The sequence below is a fragment of the Siphateles boraxobius genome, unplaced genomic scaffold (assembly GCF_051911475.1).
Source record: "Siphateles boraxobius isolate OS27281-9 unplaced genomic scaffold, OSU_SipBor_1 3, whole genome shotgun sequence".
NCBI lineage: Eukaryota > Metazoa > Chordata > Actinopteri > Cypriniformes > Leuciscidae > Siphateles > Siphateles boraxobius.
The window spans coordinates 42,501-68,006 of record NW_027508919.1 but is presented as its reverse complement, the minus strand read 5'-3'; the positions used below and the strand labels follow the sequence as shown (position 1 = coordinate 68,006).

The window sequence follows — 25,506 nt, the reverse complement described above, 5'->3', positions numbered from 1 at the left end:
CCCGTAAGAACTTCGTTCATCTTCAGAACACGAATTAAGATATTTTTGATTAAATCTGAGAACTGGATCACTCCTCCATAGGCTTCTGAGGGATTGAAACTTGTTCCCCGAAAAGTTATTAAAGACATCGTTAAAATAGTCCAAGTGACTACAGTGGCTCAATCTTAAGTTTAGCAAGCGACGAGAATACTTTTTGTGCGCAAAATAGGGGTGTCCATGGTTAACCGATTAACCGATTAACCGTTAAAAATTGCGTAACCGAGTGAAACATTTTGCTCTGTTAGGTGGCGTCAATGGCGTGCATTGAATTTAGTTGTAATACATTTTTGCACCGCCAGAGCGCTCCCAGACATTTGAATTGTCCACAAGAAGTTCACTTTTCATAATTTTAAGGCCGTAAATAGGCTTTCATTTCTCAAATAGTGTAATGTCTTAATTTTAGTTTGAATAGGTCTTAAATTAAGGAAAGACGAGGTGTATTCACCTTGCTGAGGGGGATGTGATCAAAGCCTGGAGTGGAGCGAAAGCACGTTCCTCTCTCCACTCTAAGCATTCTGTAATCACTTCGCTAAAAGTCCACTCCTGGTTTTCAATTCCCGCTCACAGAAAAAAACTAACATGTAAAAAGACCGCTTACAAGTAAACATTTTTTTAATAGTTGGTTGGGATGAGTAGCCTAACTGAGTATCCTATTTAATTGGAATATCAAATAGGTTGTGCGATTTGTAAGGAACTCAGCTTTTTGGAAATATTAATAATCAATAATATCTTGTTATTATTAATTATAAATATTTGGGTCAGTTAATTGGATTAACTTGATGTGGCTGAATTAATATTACAATCAATTAATCAGTTCTTCCAACGAACTCTTTTGATTATTAATTTATTCTAAGAAAAGGGTATCTTCCATGACCACAGAAGAATAATTATTTCTTGGCCTGTACAGTACTTTGAGCCAGTAGCAAAAACCGTGATCGTAAAGTGACTTGTATTGCAAACAGAACAGAACCAAATACATATTATGTACAAGTTTTATTAACTAAATATAGATATTTATATGAATATAAATAAACTAAACAACATACACGCATGAATACATAAATAGGTTAGTGATAGGATGAAATTGGAAACCGGAAGAGGGTCTATGAGAAGAACCATCAGAATTTCATTTTCACATTTCATTGAATTGAATACTTGCATTTGTAATGGGAACAATTCTTGAAGTTGTTGAAAATGACTGGTTTGGTGAAGAGCTGGGACTCTGTTGAGGCCACGCCGAGCACCCAGGAGAAGTGAGGAAGTCGGAAGGATGGGTGATTGGAGTCGTTGTTGGTTGGAGTCTTTGTTCCAAAACTCGTGAGATTGTCCTTGGTTCTTTGTGAGAGAGTCATCTCTCTCCTGCCTAAGCCCATATCTGGTTGGAATCGAGGCCTGCTGGGCCCTGGGGCCCCCGTGGAGGGGGAGGGGTTTCCCCAGAATCACCAGAACAGTGTTGCGGCTGGATGAAAGAACTAAGAGAGGGAGGTCACATGTGGACTGTCTCTAATAAGGCCTGGAAAAGATCCTCCCCTAAGGGTTGAACTCGACCAATCAGAAAGGTGACATGTCTGAGAGGGAAAGTGGCTCTTAGTTGATTTACGGATCTTTGTGTCTAGCAAGATTATACCTTCATTAATGCTAAAAAAACTAACATGTAAAAAGACCGCTTACAAGTAAACATTTTTTTAATAGTTGGTTGGGATGAGTAGCCTAACTGAGTATCCTATTTAATTGGAATATCAAATAGTTTGTGCGATTTGTAAGGAACTCAGCTTTTTGGAAATATTAATAATCAATAATATCTTGTTATTATTAATTATAAATATTTGGGTCAGTTAATTGGATTAACTTGATGTGGCTGAATTAATATTACAATCAATTAATCAGTTCTTCCAATGAACTATTTTGATTATTAATTTATTCTAATAAAGGGTATCTTCCATGGCCACCGAAGAATAATTATTTCTTGGCCTGTACAGTACTTTGAGCCAGTAGCAAAAACCGTGATCGTAAAGTGACTTGTATTGCAAACAGAACAGAACCAAATACATATTATGTACAAGTTTTATTAACTAAATATAGATATTTATATGAATATAAATAAACTAAACAACATACACGCATGAATACATAAATAGGTTAGTGATAGGATGAAATTGGAAACCGGAAGAGGGTCTATGAGAAGAACCATCAGAATTTCATTTTCACATTTCATTGAATTGAATACTTGCATTTGTAATGGGAACAATTCTTGAAGTTGTTGAAAATGACTGGTTTGGTGAAGAGCTGGGACTCTGTTGAGGCCACGCCGAGCACCCAGGAGAAGTGAGGAAGTCTGAAGAGTGGGTGATTGGAGTCGTTGTTGGTTGGAGTCTTTGTTCCAAAACTCGTGAGATTGTCCTTGGTTCTTTGTGAGAGAGTCATCTCTCTCCTGCCTAAGCCCATATCTGGTTGGAATCGAGGCCTGCTGGGCCCTGGGGCCCCCGTGGAGGGGGAGGGGGTTCCCCAGAATCACCAGAACAGTGTTGCGGCTGGATGAAAGAACTAAGAGAGGGAGGTCACATGTGGACTGTCTCTAATAAGGCCTGGAGAAGATCCTCCCCTAAGGGTTGAACTCGACAATCAGAAAGGGGACATGTCTGAGAGGGAAAGTGGCTCTTAGTTGATTTACGGATCTTTGTCCCTAGCATGATTATACGTTCATTAATGCTCAGATAGCTATAACACATCCACACCGCATTCTAGAAGAAGGTGATGTACATCAAAGTGTGAGTCATTAAATGAGGATTAATTAGGTAGGAGGCATGATACAGGTGAGGTTACATTGATCGTTAGTTGGTTGTATACCAGGATACATACCATAATATATACCTAATAGTACACGAGACAGTAAACCATTTACAATGTTTCTTTCACAGTTTTATGCATGTTCATTTATAGATCAGGTAGTCTATGATTAATTCAGCAAAGTCTGTTTTAAAGTGGGTTTCTGTTTCATAGTCTCTCTCTTGAGTATGTGGCCACATTCCTCGGAGGTCGTAAAATCTCCTTATCATGCCCTGTAACATGACACTGTTTCTGCCCTTGTGTTTGTTCATTTGGGCTGTGTGAGGGGTTTCATAAACCTTTGTATATAATGAATAATTAGTATGTGTCTGATTGGTCCATACCCTACAGATTATTTAAAAAAAATCTCCATCTCCATGTTTTCGGTGCTGACGCGTTCATGTAATGTAGCCTGGGTTGCGCTGCCAATAACCTAAAAGCTGTCAAAAAGAACAGGCAAAAGTAATGATTATGAATATGTCAAATATAGCAAGGAGACATTTTAATTGTTTGCAGGTTCACTCAGCTGGAAAGATGAAGTTGACAATGCTGATTCGCGATCTTCGCAGTGAACGCGCCAGAGAGAAATGCACTTTTCATACGGATTACATAAGCAGAGAGCAGTCTTTTTTTCTTTCGTTTTAAATTGTTGTTTTTAAAAGTAGACATTTCAATATAGATTTATTTCTCAGGTCTGTGAGACAACTAGGCTACCTTATAGCCTACGCGGAGTTTCGGAATTCGTTTATGAGTTGAGCTCCAGTTCACGCGTCGGCGGCTCCGTATTATCTAATGTCTGCTATATTGGTTGCAGACAATTGGTTGATGAAACATTGATTAAAATTAAGATACAATTAATACAAAACGAAATTCACTTTAAAGAAAGGCTTTGTGCATTCTGTTTGAGGTCTCTGTGAAAGTTTTAGTGCCGCTTCCAGAACTGCCACGTCCCATTGTTTGTTCCATATAAATGCGAACACGAAAAATAAAATAAAATGAATATTTTATGTTCTGGGGAGAACTGACCCTTCTTCATTTGGCAGTAGTACTTTTGGTTTGTGCAGTGTAATTCACAGAATTAGGTAGCCTAAAACAATATTTTGCCACCTAAAAGTTAAAGATGTTTTGTGCAGTTATTAAAGGTGTTAAAAATGAACTACCCCTTTCTCGTGTGTCTGTATCTCGGGCTTGCGGTGCGTACACTATGGTTAACCGAGTATTAACCGCTAAGGGCCTCGGTTAACGGTTAATGAAAAACTTGAAAACGTGCAGCCCTAGCGCAAAAACAAACAAAAATAACGACTTTATTTCAACAATACATTTCCTTCTCCGTGGGTCTCTAGTCAGTTAGCGTTGTGTGATTGCGTAGTGCTACGTCACACGTAGGCTCACTATTGGCCGACGCTGGTCATGTGTGATGATGCGTGTGACGTACAACAACAGAAGCGCTTCGCTGTTACACTAGTGAACTCACTCGAGGCCCATAGAGAAGGAAATGAATAGTCGAAATAAAGTCGTTTTTGTTTTTTTGCGCACAAAAAGTATTCTCGTCGCTTGATAAACTTAAGATTGAGCCACGGTAGTCGCTTGGACTATTTTAAACCAGTGGCGTCATGGCCATTCAAAGTGAGGGGCACGTGCCCCCTCAGATTTTTCCTCCCTGATAATTTTTTTGTCACAACTTTATTCCTATTATGCTTCATAATTACCAGAGCCTATAACGACTCAAATGTATTCTTCTGGATGTGTAATAAATCGGTCAGCATCAGCCCGCCCCTTTTTCCTAATATGGTGTCTGTGTATATCAAATCTAGAGCGCTACGCGCGTAGAATGTTTGCTGTGTATGTTCAAGCAACTCACACTCACTCGTCTCGCACGTTGAGCTGGCAATGTTTTACAGATTGTCTTGAAGTGGTAAGTGGGCAAAGCAACAAATCGGCATTGAATTAGTTATCGGATGATATTAAAAGGTAGTCGGATTATTTGTGTTTGACCTGGAAATTTTAACTTGATCAAAAAGTTATGGATTTGATATTAGCTGCGAATTCAGAGCATTAACTTAAGTTGTGTCAGTGTAACGTTATCGATAGCTAGCCTAGTCTAACCGTAAACTAGTTGGCTAACGTTACTGCCTGCCATACAAAGCCAAGAAGCCATAGTAGGTTAAATGTACAAGTTACAAGTTACTAGCTTTTCTGTTGGATCATAAATTACTCTTTACAAGTTCCTTATTTAAAATATTAATGAGCAGTGTAACTACAGTATTTCAATGATTTTATGACTGATGGACTGTCCCGTATTAGTATATTTCCCGTATTAGCATATTTTCCGTATTAGCATATTTCCCATATTAGCATAATTGGTGGGGGTGGGGGGGATGCAGTTTTTCATTATCATTTAAAGAGACATGCACCGAAACGGGTCGCTGTGAACAGAGCTGTTTTTGAGGAGGTAAAAAGCGTGTTGTTTTACACAACCATTAAAAAATTTTAACCAAAGTATGTTACAAACTTTACATGTAAACCCTAAAGAATCACACCAACTTGTGGAAACCGGGCACCTGATGACCTGTTTAAGTAACCTGCAAAAAGCTCTGTATCACTGAAGCATAATTTAAATTTGAAGCTTTCATTCAATATTCATTACACTATTTTTGTGTTTGCAGACTAAGGAAAAGTATGGCAAAGAATGCAAGGTGAGCTCAGCATGTGACGTTGGGTTAAAGGGATAAAGCAGAGCAAAGCGGCTGAAGTGTGTGTTTTCAGATATGTGCTCGTCCCTTCACCGTTTTCCGCTGGTGTCCCGGCGTCCGCATGCGCTTCAAGAAGACGGAGGTGTGTCAGACCTGCAGTAAGATGAAGAACGTCTGCCAGACCTGTCTACTGGACCTGGAGTACGGTGAGACTTACAGAAACACAATTATTTTTTGTAATTCATTACATTTTTTGTAATTTTATTATGTGCTTTTGTCATTTTCAGGGTTTTCTTATATTGCCTTTTAGGTTAAATTTTTTTATTATTATTATTTATTTCCTTAAAGGGACATTGTGTAGGAATTTCTCCCATCTAGCGGTGAAATTGTATTTTGCATTCAAACGAATTGTGCTCTCCAGCGCGTCGCGTTTTCAAATGCGTGTTGCATCTACGGTAGCCGTTATGTACCAAAAAGCTATGACAGGATGTCTTCTAATAGCACTTCGTCGAGTTTTCCTTCGGGTGAACAGGTTTGTTATTTCAAACAAACTGCAACTTGACACAACGAACAAACGAATGTTACAGTAAGAATAATAACAGTGCAATGCAGCCTTTTAAACTTTCACGGGGCCGTGAAGCGCCTCTCGCTGCTCTGCTCCTCCGTTTCTGCTGCTTTCAGTCACGTGTCGCTGGCTCTGAACGAAAACGCGCTGAGGAAACACTTTGGCCTAGTACTTTTTGCCCTCTCTGCTATTATAGTTTGTCAAGATGGCGGAACGACATGGAAGCCTCCGTGGACCTGCCCGTCACATGTATATGAAGATAATAAATTCTTCGTTTACGAGGATAAGTCAGATCATTAGCAGAGGTATTTGTACACCATTGAGGACATATTTATGAATAAAATTGATTTTAGATAATAAAATGCCTAAAAAACTACACATTGTCCCTTTAATAAAGGAGACAAAGTGCTCCTGTCGGCCTTGCTGCTGGTTTGCGTCTGTAATCTCCGTATAACTTTCTGTTTTGAATCTTTATTCCTTGTTGTTTTTTTGGTTTGTTTGTTTTTTATTTTGAAATATGTAATGTCATAATTATAATGTTCTGAGAGTTTACTTATGTAATTGTTGCATTAGGCTATGAATTAATAAAGATTTATTGATAAGAACTATTTCATGTCTTTCCATTTGCAGAAGCATGAACCACGAGTAGTCGAGTAACTCGAGTATTGTTTTGATACGAAATTGACTAGCAGAAATCAGTAGTCGTGCAACCCCTAATATACTGTGTAATTAATTATATAAGTTGATTAATTAAAGGGATAGTTCACCCAAAAATGTAAATTCTGTCAGTAATTACTCTCCCTCATGTTCTTCAACCCCGTAAGACCTTCGTTCATCTTCAGGACACAAATTAAGATATTTTTTATTAAATCTGAGAGCTGGATCACTCCTCCATAGGCTTCTAAGGGATTGAAACTTGTTCCCGAAAAGTTATTAAAGACATCGTTAAAATAGTCCAAGTGACTACAGTGGCTCAATCTTAAGTTTATCAAACGACGAGAATACTTTTTGTGCGCAAAAACAAAGAAAAATAACGACTTTATTTCAACTGTTCATTTCCTTCTCTGTTCTCGAGTCAGTTAGCGTAGTGTGATTGCGTAGAGCTACGTCACACGCAGGCTCACTATTGGCCGACGCTGGTCATGTGTGATGATGCGTGTGACGTACAACACAGAAACACTACACTATTACACTAGTGAACTCACTCGAGGCCCACAGAGAAGGAAATGAATGGTTTAAATAAAGTTGTTATTTTTGCGCACAAAAAGTATTCTCGTCGCTTTATAAACTTAAGATTGAGCCACTGTAGTCACCTGGACTCTTTTAACGATGTCTTTAATAACTTTTCGGGGAACAAGTGTCAATCCCTTAAGAAGAACTATCCATTTAAGGTCTGAAATAAAACAAGATGAGATCTAAATATTCCAGCACTTTCTGTGATGTACGCTTGCTTATCATAGGAAGTAATAAGAAATGACTCTACATTAAGGCAGTAGATAGCGAGAACAGGGTGTTGGGAATCACTTTTCTTTCTCTTTTTCATCAAACCGCAGTTTTTGCAATTTCCCACAATTTCATTGCATAAAATTGCATAAATATCCTGCATATTCCATCGCATTTTTTAAGAAAACGTGCCGCATAATCAAGGATTTTTGCCCGCAACAATCACAAAAAAACGTTAAATTTTTCTGGAAGGACTGATTATTGTCTGATTGAGCCACTGTAGACACTTGGAATATTTTAACGATGTCTTTAATAACTTTTCGGGGAACAAGTTTCAATCCCTTAGAAGCCTATGGAGGAGTGATCCAGCTCTCAGATTTAATCACAAATATCTTAATTTGTGTCCTGAAGATGAACGAAGGTCTTACGGGTAGGGCTGTCGCGATAACCGCAATATCGCAGTACCGCGCTACTGACAGGCCAACCGCAGAGGAATGCAAGTAACCGCGAACCGCGTTTTCTTTTTTCATAAGGCCACCCTTCGTAGTTCGTACCATGTGTATTGAATGTTAAATAAGTTAATAATGATAACAAGACTGTTTATCATGGTGATTTGTACAGAGGATTCGTGGATTTGGACTTAAGCCTAAACAGACAGTGAATGTGATCGACTGAGCGCGTGCGATTACCTGCGTCCGTCTTTGAAGTCAAGTCATGTATATTCGTGAAAAGGTTGCCGTTTCCAAGGAACGCGAAATATTTGTCGTAGGCTATCATCCTTTTAACGTGTAAGGGTATTTACCATGAATGGCGTCAGCGCTGGTCAGCATTACACAGCGCGAGGAAGCCGTGTGGGGAAAGCAGCGAGTCACGCATTGAATCAATGCCATTGGTCTCTATTAAGTGAAGCATTGCTTAAGCTTTGCCCAAAAGTGAAGCATTGGTGCCCAGCTGAGCCTTGAAAAGTGGAGCTCAAAGTTAAACAATAATTAGCACCTTGTTTCATTACATCTATCATTTAGGGATTAGCTTTTTTGAACGTTTTCGTTGAATGAACGGTTTAATGACTCACTCAGAGACAGTCCGTTGGCGTAACAACTGCGCGCTGAGTGACAGCCTTTCAATGCGCGGAGACGCTGTTTAGTTTCGGTTACATTGGTTACATTGTTTTTTTGTATGCTGACCACATCATAACACGTATTTATATAGCAACAAATAAATATAAATAAATAAATGGCGGTAAAACCGCATAGCAACTCACAATTACCGCAAGGGAAATTCCTTCACCGCGACAGCCCTACTTACGGGGTTGAACAACATGAGGGGAGAGTAATTACTGACAGAATTTACATTTTTGGGTGAACTATCCCTTTAACTTAACTTATCACTGGTACTTAGAGTAATCATATATTTAACGTTCAGCTGACAAAATCCTTTGGCAATAATGGGCTTAAATAATGTTTCTGTCTCCTGTTATATGTGCACAGGTCTCCCGATCCGGGTCAGAGACACGAGCTTGTCTATTACAGACGACATGCCGAGATCAGAGGTCAACAGGGAATATTACACTCAGAACATGGAGAGAGAGGTGACGTCTCGTGACAAACTACAGCTCACAAACACAGAGCGCAGCATGAACTCTTGTGTTTCTGTGTCTGTCAGATCCAGAACTCTGACGGCACCCGACCGCTGGGGATTCTGGGTAAATCGCAGAGCCCCAGTGACATGCTGCTAAAGCTGGCGAGAACCACACCGTATTACAAACGCAACAGACCCCATATCTGCTCCTTCTGGGTGAAGGGAGAGTGTAGGAGAGGAGAGGAGTGTCCGTACAGGTCAGGCTTCAACTGCAGTGTCCAAAGTCATTATACTAACACTTTATTTAACGGGGACCATGCAACAAATGTTGTGCCAGGGTTAGCTAGATAGCTAATTTGTATATGTAGTCTCTGGGCAGGTATGTTGAATTTACAGTTACATTTAATTATTTAGCAGATGCTTTTATCCAAAGCGACTTACAAATGAGGAGACCAATAGAAGCAGTTAAACTAACAATAGGACAACAATATGTGAATGCTATGACGCTGCCCAGTTTAGTCTAACCAGAGCCCGTCTACGGAGAGCCTGTTCACTCCCTATTAAGTCCTATTGTACCGAATTTTGGTTGTAGTTCCACCAGAGTTCCACTGGGGGGCGATCGCCATGAGTGCAAAATGAATGGGAGTCTATGGAGCTAGACGGCTAAATTTGTCTGTTCCACCCGATTGCTGTTAAGATCTCAGATTTGATTGTAGGTTTTGCAAGTTCAACATGGGTTATAGGTGGAAAGTTGAATGAACGAGTACTTATGTCCTTTCGATTTCTAACAGGTTGGGTTGTTGTTGCCCATTACACGCTAGCATTCTGCTAATGAACGATGATTGGTCAGTGAAGGACTGATTACGACCAGAGATACCGCCTGATGGCATCGTGGCATCTGTCTGTGTACATATATATATTTATATATAATGTGTGTGTGAGTGTGTGTTTTCGTGCGTGGTCTTTTAAAACAACAAAACTAAAACTCTTCTGGCACGTGTATTTCCCTGTGTCAGCGGTGTTGTCCATGCCTCGAGAGAAAAGAAAGTGCAGATCGCGAAAGCACCAAAGTGACTGAAGGATTGCCGTAAAGCAGGATCTCTGGTCGCACGATGTGTATGACGTCATTGACATTTTAAAAGACTTTTTAAAGCAAATGAGTGACTCTAAAAAAATCTAACACCCAGCAATGATTAATTTCTTTGCATTTCCTTTCGAATACAACATTCAAATTACTAGACAAAAAATTATATCCTGAGAAAAGTGGATTTTGAGGGGTATATCTCCATAGACCTCCATTCATTCTGCACTCGTCCTGTGAGCGCCCTCATGTGGAGCCAGAGTGGAACTGCAACCAGTTCAGAAGCCGGAAGTTTACTGGGAGTGGAAGTTCTCCCCTCATTAGACATTCTCTGATCTAATGCAGTGTAATAAAAAAAAGATCTAGAAGAGAAGAGAAAGTGTTAGTATTAATGCATCAAGTGTTGCCCAAAAAGATGCGCCTCATTACTCAATTATCTCATCTACAGACTCCTAAGAAAAACCATTTTGATTAATCTGAATTTCAAATGTTGTTACATAAAATTACAGCACTTTATTACAATCCAGAAAAATAAAATAATAATATCACATCACAATATCAAATTACAAAAATCCAAATTAATGATCACATGATTGAGTTTTCTTAAGCCATATTTTAAATGCAGTTTTAAAAATACTAAATGATGAACACTTTCTAATATGAACAGGCTCTGAATTTCATCTTTCTGCTGCTCTAAATGAAAAAGCTGATTGTCCAAAGACAGGTTTCTTACATTTACTTACACACACACACACACACACACACACACACACACACACACACACACACACACACACACACACACACACACACACACACACACACACACACACACATATATATAAACACTTAAATGTTAGTTATGTTTTTTGTGCCAATTGTTTTCCATGTCTATCTGACCCTTAGAATTAAATAGTTAAATAGTTCTGCTTCATCTTTAGGAAAATCTCTCTCTGCATGTGAAATATGAATGAGACTCGCAGATGAAGTGCATGTTCACTGTCGAGTCATTCTTATAACTTCGTTACGATAAATGTTCCTTTCGTTTTTATCAGCGTTATATTTATATTTTTAAGATAACTTTTTTTTTAACTTTTTTCACTACATCAATAATTTGAAAAAATATGTCTATATAGTTTTTGATTTTTATTTCAGTTTTAGCTATTTTAGTGCGTCAGGTTAAACTAAATGAAAATGACAAATGTTGCTTAGGCAACTGAAATAAAAAAAATTTAAGTTTTTAAAAAATATTTTATTGTATTTCAGTTCAAGTTTAATTTCAAGTGATGAGAATTTTTTTTGCTTTTTTGATATAATGCAGGGATTGATTCAAAAATTTCATATGACATTCATTAGACTTGTGTCCTTTTTAATTATAACGATTAGGTTAAATTAATTTCTATGGTTAAATCAAAATCCTGATTTGGCTACAATGAAATCAAGCAGAAATTCAAATTCATGTTGTTTTTCATGGTGGGAAACAGCTGCAATGCTGATAACTGTCCACACAGTGGCAGTAGCAGTGTTGTGACCATGTTTAATTAAAGGGTAACTAAACCCCTGGTCAGAGCCTGACTCCACCCACTGGCAATATTTGAAAAATGCTGGAAAAGTGGGCGGAGCCCAGTGGAGGAGGGCGTGCACCTGAGACACATCTGTCTGTATGGAACTTGCCTACGTCACTAAGAACCCCTTACGTCACGAACCACCCCAAACATCCAATAGGAAAATTCAACTGCAGTAGCCACCGTTCAACCTGAAGAGGGCAGCACTCAGCAATTTTTACACCATATATTGTAGAATTAAAACACTTTATACACAAATGTCAAAAAAGTTACTTGAATCATTGAACAGTACTAATAAAGCCCCATTCTTACAGATCATTAACTAAAAAAAGTTGGTTTAGGGTTTAGTTACCCTTTAAAGAGCCCATATTCTGCCCTTTTACAAAGTCTTGCTGTTGTTTTCAGGCTCTACTAGAACAGGTTTTCCTGCTTGAATGTTGATTATTTTCCTCATATTCTCCATTGTTGCGGCTCCTCTCTTCCCAGTCTGTCAGTAACGCTCTGTTTACTTCCTGTCTCTATGAAGCCCCTCCTTCTGAAAAGCACACTGTGCTCTGATTGGTCGGCTGGATCAGTGTGTTGTGATTGGTCGAGCGCTTCGAGTGTGTTTGGGAAATGTCCATAACCACCAGTTTAACACACTACTAACTAACTCAACCAGGCCCCGCCCCTTTATTCTGCGTATGAATTATTATAATGAGGAATATTGTGACGTGTTCGTTGCCGGGAGAAACTCAAGACTACAATGGAGGCGTTTCAGGAGTTCAGAAACCCTGACACTGATATAGAGAAGAACTGAGTGACTTTGCAGAGATTTTTAATGCTTAAACAGTAACAACATATTAAGAAAGCATAATCGCTCCTCTTTCAATCACTAAAATAATGTCTTTCTCGTCAGACATGAGAAGCCCACAGACCCTGAGGATCCTCTGGCCGATCAGAACATTAAAGATCGTTATTACGGTGTCAACGACCCGGTGGCGGATAAACTCCTGAAGAGAGCGTCCACCATGCCTCAACTGGACCTTCCCGAGGACAAGTCCATCACTACACTTTACATCGGAGGACTGGGAGAAAACCTCACGGACTCTGAGCTCAGGTGGGAGGAGCTTCAGCGAGAATATGATTGACATCTGAACGTGTGTTTTCAGTATGTTGGATTAAAAAATAGTTTGTGTAACTCTAGTGTGCAATGCATATTGTCAAAATTTGTGTGTGCACTGCATTGTGGGATAGTTTTGCATGCAGTGTGCTCTCTCTAGTTGAATCATGCCCATTTTAAGCAAAGCATTAAGCATTTCATGCATGCAAACTATTATATTATACAAATACATAATTGTGAACCTAAAATGCATTTGTGCATTTAGCAGATCCTTTTAACCAAAATATTGCATTCAAGTTACATACGGATTGTATCAGTTCATGCATTCCCTGGCAATCCAACCTATAACCCTGACGTCGCTAGTTCCTGTTTGAGCTACTTTGCAATATCTTTACTGTGCTGCATAATTTATTTGAATGCATGAAATTGCAAAACGCACAGGATACAACCAGAGCAAACTGCATGGAAAACTGTATCCCACAATGAACTGCACACAACTTGACTTTCCATTGTGACAAACACATGCATTAAAAATAACAATTCATTGCAGTTTCTTCTTGATTCATTTAATGGAAAATAACAAAAATTAAATTTCTGCACAAATTGATAAAAAAAATGCATAAAAAACATTGCTGAGTTAATAGATGCATGGATGTGGTTTTCCTCAAAGAGTTGTGGTTATTTTTACCGCTATTGTTTACATGCACATTTTGCTCAGAGTGAAATTGATGAGATTGTAGAGTTTACATGCATGTCTTATTACGTGTTTAATCGCAATATTGTGTTAATCTCATAATAAGGGTCATGTTGTTTGAAATGATTATTGTTGCATACTGTACCAGCTGCATACTTTTTCACATACCATTGTTTTTAAGAAATAGTTGGCAGTATGCATTAATCAGTGCACGAGTATTCTATTCCAACCTTGCATTTTCTGTTTAAGATTTGTATTTCTCTGTTTTTTCTTCGACTTGTCTCTCAGGAATCATTTCTACCAGTTCGGTGAGATCCGTGCGATCACGTTGGTTGAGAGACAGCAGTGTGCGTTTGTTCAGTTTGTGACTCGACAGGGTGCAGAGCTCGCAGTGGAGAAGTCCTTCAATAAGCTCATCATTAATGGGCTCAGACTCGTGGTGAAGTGGGGTCACTCTCAGGCGGTGAAAGGGTCAGCGGCCAGGGAAGGCTTCAGTGAGACGGGCACCAGACTACACCCAGTACCCGGTCTCCCCACCAGTATGTGTGTGTGTGTGTGTGCGTGTGCGTGTGTGTTACTGGCATATAGGTTGTAATGTTAATGAGTCAATTATTATTATTTTATTCCTTATTCAATAAGGAAATGAAGCCCATTTCCTTATTCAATAAGGAATAAGATAATAATAATAATTTATTTACAATTATTACTTCCGTGTATATGTGCATTTATTTTAATAAAACCATGAAAAAAGGTCTGGGTCATAATTTGCAACAAATTACTTTAAATTGTATTTATTTGTTCTATATTTTATTTTATTTTAGAATGCATTTTGACCCAGACATTTTTTATATGAATCATACATGTATATATCATTATAGCTTCTTGTGCATATGTGTATTTTATTTTATTTTATTTTAATGAAAACAATTTCTGGGTCATATTGCGCCACAAATATATACATAAATAAAGTAAAAATAAATTACAATTTTTATTTTATTTTTGGGAATGCAATTTGACCCCCAAAAAAAATAATATATAAAGAAAATAAATGAAATAAATATTTGTATTTTATTTTTGGGGATGCAAAATGACCCAAAATTTTTTTTCTTATATAAAGAAAATAAAAATAAATGCAATAAATATTAAATAAAAAATATAAAATATTTTTATTTTGTTTTTGGGAATGGAATGACTCAATCCTTTTTTTTAAATGATTCACCCACTTTATGATAATGATCAATATTCCTTATTTATTGTGATTTATTGTATATACTGTTATTTACATTAATTTTTTGAACATTAGTGTCTTTTGTCATATTGCTGTTACTTTGCATCGTGACTAACATGATAAAACCATGGTAAAATGACTGTAATGCACAGCTCATTACGTTATTTGATTGATCTGTGTGATTATATCATGTGTGTATTGCAGCTCTACCGCCACCGTCTGCTCTAGAGGAGGAAGTGTGTGCCAACTATTTTAACCTGGACCCGAGCATCTCTCCTGCGCTCATGAACATCAGTCTGCCAAACCCACCAGCGCCCGGTACACACTTCATCTCCACTCAAACCCTGCATCTTTCCATATTTCGCCATAATAATTATTTATGGTTCTAAAGTAGGCTTCATTTTCTTTTTGCAAAATGTGCTTTTTATATAATACAACCAGTGCTGTTATTGTTAACGGAAATTAAAATGATTGAATCTGCCCCAAAAATGGCTCTTGAATGATTTTAAAACCATCTGGTTGTGGTTTCAGGTTTTGTGCCTCCCATGTTCCAACACATGGGTCCTCCTCCTCCTCCGATGGGCTTGAGACCTCCAGGCCACATCCATTACCCTTCCCAGGATCCTCAGCGCATGGGTGCGCATGCTGCCATTCGCCACAGTGACTGATGAGCTGTGAAGATGATGTCATCAGAGGGTGGAGTCTAACCTGTGACATCACACTGAGTGATTGACAGGAACACTATGGGAAGTGCCAGTACTGGTATGGTCGTGTGATTGGGCGCTGCTGTTGTACGTCACAATCATGCCCCGGTCACATGGTATTTACAAACAAAACTCACCAACAAAAAGGCCCGTGCTGTTAAACCTGCACTCCCTCTGCCTTCTGGTTGCTATAAGCTGCTGTAAATGTGAGACATCATCATGCTGAATCTGTGAGCTTTCTGTTTAGAAGATACGACTCACAGTGAGTTTACATTGAAAACGAAGCACCGTTTACAAATATGCATTTGCATAACCCATTTCCCCCCAAACTGTTATTACTGTTGTGCAAAAAATCTTTTTTTTCCACATTAGAGTAATCAGTTGTTGCATTACAGTAGGTAACTGAGAATTTGGGTTGATAATTAATGTTTAGTTAGTGCTTTTCATGCAAAAAAATCTTTATGGTCCTGAAGTAGGCTTCATTTTCTTTTTGTAAAATGTGCTTTTTTTATTTGAGGGTGAGAGTGAAATTCACAAACCCACACGCACATTTCAGTCTTGCATCTAGAGATTTAAAAAGCATAAAAACTGTGTCAAGGATGCAACTATATTCAAAAACATTTTTAACATTTTTGTTTTGTTTTTCTGATACTTATCAGTTTCTTATTTTGCAATGAAACATTTTTTCATAAACTGTCAGTTCAGTGCTTTTCTTTTGTTGTAACATGAAAAAAAAAGGAATTCAAAAACAACAAGGACTTTATTGAAAGAACCTACGGTTACCATTTTCTTTTGAGAACATTAAACTAGCTGTCATTAAATGTAGCGTCTTCTCTGTTTTTAAGAAACACAAAAAGTATTCGGACACTGTTGCATTAGATAAAAAATATCAACGCATGTCATTTAATTAAGAAAGATGCACAAACATATTTTACAAGCAAAAACATTTGACAAAATAGTTTGGTATTTGATATTTAGTCCTCTAATGCAATGTTAAGTGCACATTTTCCATGTGCCTAAAGTGTCCAAATACATTTTAGGGCCAATTTAAGTGTGAATGCTACACAATATTTGCATGAAATGCCAGTATTTCATTGACTCATTTCTTATTTTATAGATGTGTTAATGGATTTGTTTTGTTTTAGGAGAGCAACCAAGACTTCCCTCATCCATCATTGAGCTAAAACATCTCCTCATCCTGATCATCTTTGTCATGATGTTTAATTTTGGTTTTCAAATGCTCTCCTCTGGCATTTCACCTGTAGGGAACTTAATGTGACGGTGTGAAAGTGCAAAGCGCAGGTCTTGACGGTGCGCCAGTCTCCTCCTCTGCTGTTACAGCTGTGGATCAGCGTGGAGCTCACAGGTCATTGGACTCGGGCGAGTATCCCACGCCCCATCCCCGCGGGGCTCTGTTGAAGTTGCGTCGTTTGGACATGGTGGCCAACGTCATGCCAGGAAGATTTTGAGTCTCCAGAGTTTCGAACCCAATAACAGGAATCACTCTCTGACTGCGCACAGGACCTCCGAAAGGCACCGCGGCTCTAAGACAAAAACCAAACGATGAAGACTTGAATCTGAAATGCTACATCTGCATTAATCCGGATACATTTGAAAACCGTTTTCGTTTCAAAACGCTCTCAGTCCCTCCACACTAAATCATCATAAAACATAATGAAAGCTCACTGAGGTGATGCCCGAGAAACCAGAAGTAATAGATGTTCTCTGCTATTCTTCAGGCACCGTTATTTTATTAGCAAAATATGCCGCCACTCACTGGTTCGTCCAGGTCGCTCACGATTGCCATTCATCGTATGGCCTAAAACGCATTTGTCATCATGTTTTGCTGCAGGACAGCAATTGTTAGTACATTTTCTGTCATCTTTGCAGAAATGTAATATGAAGATCTATCTTAAGCAACACTGAAAGTGAATAGCACATATAAGATTCATTGGGGTTCTGTAGAACTCTAGTGTTCTTGACTCAATTTTAAAGAAAATTTAATGCCAAAAAGGTTCTTTACAGGGCCTGAAATTAACCCTCCCCTAGCTCCAAATGAGAGTAAAAATAAATAAATAATAATAAAACCTTTCCTTCTTTAAATCTTCCCTTGTCTGGTTTTTGCTACTCTGAGCAATGCCTGAACTTTTTATTTTGAGCACTTCTTGCGTTGTTCTTGCCTCTTCACGATGACTCGCATGCTTTAGTCCTCAGTTGTAAGTCGCTTTGGATAAAAGCGTCTGCTAAGTGACTAAATGTAAATGTAAAAAAAAAAACATTTTTATGAATTCTAATAATGCAATGTTGTGAGAACATGAATGTGAACGTCGCTCGGGACGGTTGACGGGTCAGTGCAACATCGTCTCAAAAGTATAAGCCTTACCAATTTAAATATTAAAGTGCAAGTAGATGCAAAAGTGAATTTTATTAATTTCTCGCACACTGTGTGAGAAGTTTAGTGTGCATTAGAAGTGTGAACACAGAAAGACGCATCTCAGACCGCTCGCGGATACTGAAATGAGCTCGCTTTCACGTCATCTTGAAATTGAACAGACATATTCACACAAAATTATGTAACAAAAATGCCCATCTTGGCAAGTATCCTAGTAAACAGTCAGTTATGGTTCAAGTGAACGTAAACAGTCGAGAAAGACAACACACGTGTACAGGATCAGTGTATTAGATCCGTGCATTTGCTCTTAAAGTGACAGCAGCTGAAAAAATCACTCACTGCTCTTGACTGAATAACTTTTTAAACTTTAATAAGGATTAATTGATATTTAATTTATACAGTGAAGACTATTCAGTGTTATTTTACATTTGATTACTTTATTGAATGTCTCTACCTGAAAACTACTGGTACTTTTCTTTAATGTTGTTTTAATTGTATATTAGTTAGGCTAGTAGTTTTAGCTGTGTTTACCAAAATTGGAATGGAGAATTATGAATTTTCACTACCAGTATCTAAAATTTCGGTGTCATACAAACAACTGTTTTTTCCCCCCAATAAAATCACACAGCCATTGGCAAGTATCGCAGAAAAGTTAGTTTTAGGCCCTGGTTCTATATAAGGTGAAATGTCTTGAGTGCATAATACTTTCAGGTTTTACAAGTGATAAAGTGTGTTTACAAGCTGCTTATTCATACAATTTAATTAAAGTGATTCCTTAAAAAATAAATCCATAGAATTATCCCATGATGGAACCCCTAAAAGGTTCTATATATGATGTGCCTGACGGAACCCTTTAAGATTCTACATAGAACCTTTTCTTCTAAGCATACATCGATATAAACATAACTATCAGCAGTGCTGGGAAATTTCACTTTCTACATGAACTAGTTCAAAGTGCAGTTCACAAATTTTAAAATGAACTAGTTCAGTTCATAATTCAAAATTTTGAACTAGTTCATAGTTCTTTTTTTCCATATGTTGCTGCGAGCTATTATTTTTCAAAATTATTGCACAGCCCATATAGAACCACAGACAGCAGTTATTTTATCGGGGGGCAAAGTTTGCACAGAAATGTAAGATTTTTCCCATCCTCACCGACCTTGTCATAAACTGGTTTAAATGATCATATGATCCTCCTTGCTGCTTCTTGTGTTGATGACGCATGCGGCGGTGCGACACTGGTGCTGGTGTTGCCAGATTGGGTGTTTTTCCGCTACATATTAAGGCCTGTTTACGGTGTGTTTTATCCGGGTTTTCGACTCTATAGAAATCTGGCACTCTATTGTGAAATCAAACAACTAAAAATCAAGTCAGGAATCTGGGTGTGTCTCTAGAGTCAGACCTTAGTTTCAGTAGTCATGTCAAAGCAATAACTAAATCAGCATATTATCACCTGAAAAATATTGCAAGAATTAGATGCTTTGTTTCCAGTCAAGACTTAGAAAAACTTGTGCATGCTTTCATCACCAGTAGGGTGGATTATTGTAATGGACTTCTCACTGGCCTTCCCAAAAAGACCATAAGACAGTTGCAGCTCATACAGAACGCTGCTGCTAGGATTCTGAGCAGAACCAGAAAATATGAACACATCACACCAGTCCTCAGGTCTTTACACTGGCTGCCAGTTACATTTAGGATTGATTTTAAAGTATTATTACTGGTATATAAATCATTCAATGGCCTAGGACCTCAATACATTGCAGATATGCTCACTGAATATAAACCCAACAGATCACTCAGATCATTAGGATCACATCGGCTAGAAATACCAAGGGTTCACTCTAAGCATGGCGAGTCTGCTTTTAGCTACTATGCCAGCCGCAGCTGGAACCAGCTTCCAGAAGAGATCAGATGTGCTCCTACAGTAGTCACATTCAAATCCAGACTCAAAACACATCTGTTTAACTGTGCATTTACTGAATGAGCACTGTGCCACTGTTCGTCCGACTGTTTGCACTGTATTTTATTTTATGTTATAATTATTCTGATTTCTGTATTTTATCTTTTATTCTAAACTGTTTTAATTATTCTGATTTCTTTTGATTATTTTAATTTCTTCTATGTAAAGCACTTTGAATTACCATTGTGTATGAAATGTGCTATATAAATAAACTTGCCTTGCCTTGCCTTGCCTTGCCTATTGAACGAAGTTAAACTGAGAGAGCTGCCGTTCACAGACACCAGAAAGAACGAGTTCACAGTAACGTTCATCAGGCAGTAATACAGTACGTTCAGTTCACGTTCGCCCAAAATATGAACGACTTCATGAACTATCGTTCAATGAACACGTTCAGGCACAACACTGTATATCAGTATAATATGTCATCGTTTTAAAATACCTCCGTTTTCACAATGTGAAAACCTGTTTTTCCTTCAGGATTTCTTCAGAAACCTGTTGTTGCAGGACTCGGTGTGGAAGGAAGGCCAAAACATAGAGAAAAAGCGTTTTCAAATGTATCCAGATTAGTTTAGACGTCCATAATATGACATATTTCACAAGTATTCAATGAGATTGAATGGTCCAGATCTTGATGGCATAAAGTGGGCATTCAATACAAGAGCTTATCTGGAATACAACTGCATTAAGTTTCGAGAAACTGCATGTAATTTTGTCCAAAACTCACTTAATGCACCCAGACCTGCCAAATCAAGATATTCCTGCCTCTGGATTGGACTCAAACTGGTGACGCAATTCTAGTTCGTATGTGAGATTCTCCCGTGTGCCAGCGGTTCCTTAAATAGTTCCTCAGTCATTCGCTCCTCTGTGGATCTCGTTTCAAATGGGAAGATGCAATGGAAACATTGGAGCTCTCTTAAGTGCACTTCATAATTTGATAGGGTCCATTAGTCTTGTTGGGTCTGTAAAAGTAATCATCACGCATGAAGTTAATGTGCCAAAACCTCTCAGTGACCCTCAAGGACGCTTCTCGTATCATGTTTTGCCTCCGTTTTATGATCCCGTGGAGAATGGACTTAATCCCTCCCGAATAAAGAAGTTGTTATAGGGGAATCCCAACCCTACATGGGCCGCAGTATTGTGTCACGTTATTGTGATAGATGCAAATCTTTCTTTTTTGTTTCAGCCATCCAATAGGTTTTCAATCAGATTTGCACTCTCACAACTCTCAGTTCCTTCAGTGAGTTGAAGTAATCTCCAAATTAAAGTCGATCGGTAGGTTGGTACATTACATTCTCTGACACGTTAAGCTGTGTGGGTGACATAAGTTTGAATGTGCCCTGCCTTATTATTTTCTTTTTACATTATTTTTACACTTACATTTATTTACTTAGCAGGTGCTTTTATCCAAAGCACTTACAAATGACTTATATATCTTTTTACTTACCTTTACCCCATCATTATATCTGCGATTATGCAGTTTCTTGCGATTGAGACTCCTTAAAAATGGCCGACTCCCTGATCAGTGCTCTGACTACTGAACTAGGGAGCTGACTGAGACACATCCTTAGTATGTCATAATTATTATGGAGACGAGAGAATAAAGGGACATGGTGATGGGAAAATGTAAAAATATATTTCAATGATTTTGCGCTCTCCTGAGAAGCTTTGCGTCCATTGGCAAAACTTCTGAGTTCTTTGCGAGCGAACGCAAGGTTTCCCAGGGGAACGCAAAAGCATTGAAATAATTTTTTTATTTCCATCACCATGTCTGTTTAGAGGCTCCGTATTATTATTCAGGGCTTGACATAACACTATTATACATAACCAACCAAGGTACTAGCCACCTTGGTTGGTTGAATTTTATATAGGCTATACATTTTTCAATTTTAGTCTTTTAAAAAGTCATCTGAAATAATAAACAAAGTGCAATGTAGTGTTATAAAAATCGATTTTTCAATACAGATACTGAAATATCTGAAACGCTTCCAATACTCATTTTCCTCAGAATAGATAGACTTTGCTCTCCGACAAGAAATAACACACAAACCCGCCTCTCCTCATTCACTGGCTTCATGGATCTCCGGATAAATATTGTTGCTGTTACAGGGCCTGAATTTCGGCGTCGAATTGCACGTATTGCACATAATTTTACTCATTGCCGCAGATTTTGTGCTCAAACACCCAAAGGGCAGCATAAAAAGACGCCTCTCAGTACTAAATTAAGTCTTTTTCACTGTTTTGTGTGTGTTTGACTGTTTAAGTGTAATAAAGTCAGAATGCCGTTCATGTAACGCAGTCAGTTTTTTTTAAATGAACGTAAACCGTTGAGAAAGAAAACACATGTGTAACAGTATAATGGATCCTTTAGGTCTTAAAGTGACAACAACCTAATATACCTGGTGCCAAATTATGAGATAATTTTAAAAATATCTATAAGGCAGTTTTTCCCCATGGTATCGATGTCACAATTGTGGCCAGTGTAAATGCTGAGTGGCTATTAACTTTGGAAAACCAATAGCCACAGTGGCTAGTGAGCAAAAAAATTAATGTCAGGCCCTGCCCCTAATTATTATTTACCAAAGCATTTGCGGAGAAAATAGTTAGGACTAGTTTAGGACTACAGCTGTGTCCGAAATCGCATATTTCCCTACAATATAGTAGGCGAAAAACAGTATACGACAAAATAAGTATGTCTGAATTCACAGAAGTGTGCATGTGATGGATACTTTACTATCCATTGAGGCCACGGGAGAGGATTTATGAATGGCAGTGAAGCGACACAACGGTCACATGATAATGATAACATGGAGGAAGTAGTAGGGTACGTCCAGATTATATTCATAATAGAGGACATGCGTTTTTAGCGGTCGTGAAGTAATTACTTCTTCAAAATAAGAACCTACTCGAGAGTATGTGATTTAGGTCACTTGTTTTGTACTGTCTTACCTGTTAAAGCACCTGTAGTTCGCTAGCGGGAGTTTCTGTGGTGGTTGTGGAGGTATCTGAGCGTTGAGCTCTTCACTTTCTCCCAGGGCTTCTTGCCACGGTGAACAATAAGACTTCGGGATCACCGTGGCGTTGAATTTCTCCCGAGGGATCTCTCTTAACGGTCCTGAGTAGCCTAAAAGGGTAGGATGATGCTTGGTGATTCATAGGGCCAATAATAGAGGGAGCTTTGCTGTCCTGAAGCACATTCTAGCATGCTACACGGTTTAGCTCATAGGGTCCGCACAGGACTAGCACGCAAACGCATTAGCGGATATTATTCGGACTGGTCTGTTCAGGGGAAACTGGCAGATAAGGAGACGGAAACAGGAGATGGATGTTTATTAAGGGATCCACAGACGGAGAAGAACATTAGACAGAGTTAATTACCGGCAGAGACGAGCTAATGATATCAGCTCATCAGATTCGTGAAGACTGAGCTGCTGTTAAAGACGTCAGAAATACAAGCATATTCCTCTTGCGCACTGCAAAATCATTTTCTTATCGACTAGCTCTGTTTGATTTCCAGTTAAAGGTCACTGAAGAAAGATAAATGCACTTGAGAAGCAGCACTACATAATATATTAGTTCCAACTGCTTTTTAAAAATTATTTAAATTTTTTATTTGAATGTTTGTTAATATGTAGCCTACTAAAATGTTAATGTTTTTATTACATATTTTTAAATAGATTCATAGATAGTGTGGTATTTTAGTATTTATATTATTCTAGGATTTATATTAAGATTTTGAATAAGCTTTTTTATATTTTCAGTTTTATTCTGTTTTAGTAATATTTTTATGTACTTTTGTCTTTGTTAAAGAAAAAAATTATTTATAGCTTAATTTCAAATGTTAAATTCAACTTTAATCTTATTTATTTATTTGTTTTACTTAACCTTTATTTAACTCACATAAAATGATTTAGTTCTCAAATAAAAAAATATATATTTTACTGTAGAGCCTAAAAAATGATTAAAACGTTGTTAGAATATCTTTGTCCTTCAGCATACAATATAACAGTCTATATACATTTCTTTATTCTAACCAGCACAACTGCCACGTCTGCACATTTTCCATTTGTGTAGGCTAAAACATCTGGTATTCAGATATGGAAGATGGAATAGCCTCCTCTGAATGTTCGTTCTTTCTATACATTGTGTGTTTGAAAAGCTTCTAGGATCCCCTGGATCTGTTGGAAATCTAACAGGATACTGCCCATATAAAGAAGCTGTTATATAACGTCTATATGATATCTATGATGTAATGTTTGATTTTATTGGTTAGACTTGTATTCTTTTCTTTAAGACTTTCACTATATAAACCCCAGACAAAGGATATTGGGTCGAGCTTCTACTCCAGCCGGAGCCGGTGTATTGTATTATCTATTCATAATAAAAGACCAAGATTTGGGGCACTTTTCGTTTGGACCATTTCATTTCCATTTCTAACAAACGTTTGTCTGAGTTTTTATGTGTACTGACTTTGATTCAGGTTTATTAACAACTTAATAATCATAGTAAGACAATTTAACATATGAATGTATGATTCACATTATCTTACTGCCACTTTTCTAAGGTATTTGGGTGGTTGCTAAGGTGTTGCTAAGAAGCAGTAAGTGCTTAGTGTGGTTTTTGTTTCATTGCTATGTGTTTGCTGGGATATACTGAATGAATGTTAAATGAGGATATTTTTGGATTCAGGTTTGCTCAAGTCACTAACCATGAGCTTGAACAACAGTCTTATTTAGTATGGGTTATGTGATATAAAAGGATTTATCCAAACTCATTAAATGTGTTTGATATGTAACAATTAGTAATATTGGTCAGAAAAGCAGTGGTATTGAGTACCTGGTGCGAGGACGTTTGGGCTTCCCTTCTTGCCCACCGTGTTCTTCAGGCTCGTGACCAGACTGTGTTTTCCAGCTACTGGATACAGCAGGTTTTCTTTCCCTCCCTGCATGTCTGTCATCATGTGGTTCTGGTTCTGGATTTGATTCTGATCCATGTCGTTCTGTTGGCAGAGTTTCGGGACGGAGAAGTTCGTTCAATGTCTTGTAGGCTAAAGCATGAATGTGGGACCTTTAGCCTTATGGACTGGTAAACGTGTGCCCTAATGGCCCCTATCTAAGGCTATTTTATCGGTGAAACGCCTCCACACAAATGATGCCGAGCAGGAGAATGTGAGACGGGTAAAGCCAGATTCATTAACTCATCAGATCAATTCCAGGCGACATTCTGGGGATTCAAAATAGCCACGAAATCGAAATGTATGTTATTTGGCCTTTATTGTGAATATGTTAGACTTACGGTTATCTATAAGCTATGAGCTCCAAAACAAAATTCACATTTGGAAGATATAAGCGTTTAAAGACTTAATTTATCACTTCTGCCAATATGGATCAATGATTTTGATGACATCACTCTGCACTTCAGCTTCTCATCAGATTTTCTGTCCAATCAAAATGCTCTCTAGAATCTCAAGCCCCGCCCCCTACATTATAAATAGACGCTGAAGCTACGGTTGAAATTGGTATATAATTTTCATCAAATATGTTTCATTTGACTTAAGCTTTATTTAAATTACTGTAAACTATCTTTAACAGGTTTAGTTAACAATAACAACAGTGTTCTTAAGCAACAATTGTTTTTTT

At 38.0% G+C, this 25,506-nt stretch overlaps 2 protein-coding genes across 2 annotated transcripts in view; one reads left to right on the top strand and one right to left on the bottom strand.

Annotated features, from left to right (window-relative positions):
• LOC143756664 (pre-mRNA-splicing factor RBM22-like) overlaps positions 1-20,097 on the top strand; it is a 34,969-nt gene extending 14,872 nt beyond the window's left edge. Inside the window, exons 3-10 of the mRNA XM_077247224.1 lie at positions 5,532-5,561; positions 5,632-5,764; positions 9,054-9,154; positions 9,229-9,401; positions 12,689-12,889; positions 13,875-14,125; positions 15,019-15,132; positions 15,346-20,097. Of these exons, the coding sequence (XP_077103339.1) occupies positions 5,532-5,561; positions 5,632-5,764; positions 9,054-9,154; positions 9,229-9,401; positions 12,689-12,889; positions 13,875-14,125; positions 15,019-15,132; positions 15,346-15,482 (1,140 nt within the window). The 3' untranslated portion in view covers positions 15,483-20,097. The remainder of the gene's footprint in view (positions 1-5,531; positions 5,562-5,631; positions 5,765-9,053; positions 9,155-9,228; positions 9,402-12,688; positions 12,890-13,874; positions 14,126-15,018; positions 15,133-15,345) is intronic.
• The window catches only part of myoz3a (myozenin 3a), a 14,576-nt gene continuing 5,070 nt past the window's right edge, over positions 16,001-25,506 (bottom strand). Inside the window, exons 4-6 of the mRNA XM_077247225.1 lie at positions 24,704-24,866; positions 22,817-22,991; positions 16,001-17,062 (exon numbers count right to left, since the gene is read on the bottom strand). Coding sequence (XP_077103340.1) covers positions 16,879-17,062; positions 22,817-22,991; positions 24,704-24,866 — 522 coding nt within the window. The 3' untranslated portion in view covers positions 16,001-16,878. The remainder of the gene's footprint in view (positions 17,063-22,816; positions 22,992-24,703; positions 24,867-25,506) is intronic.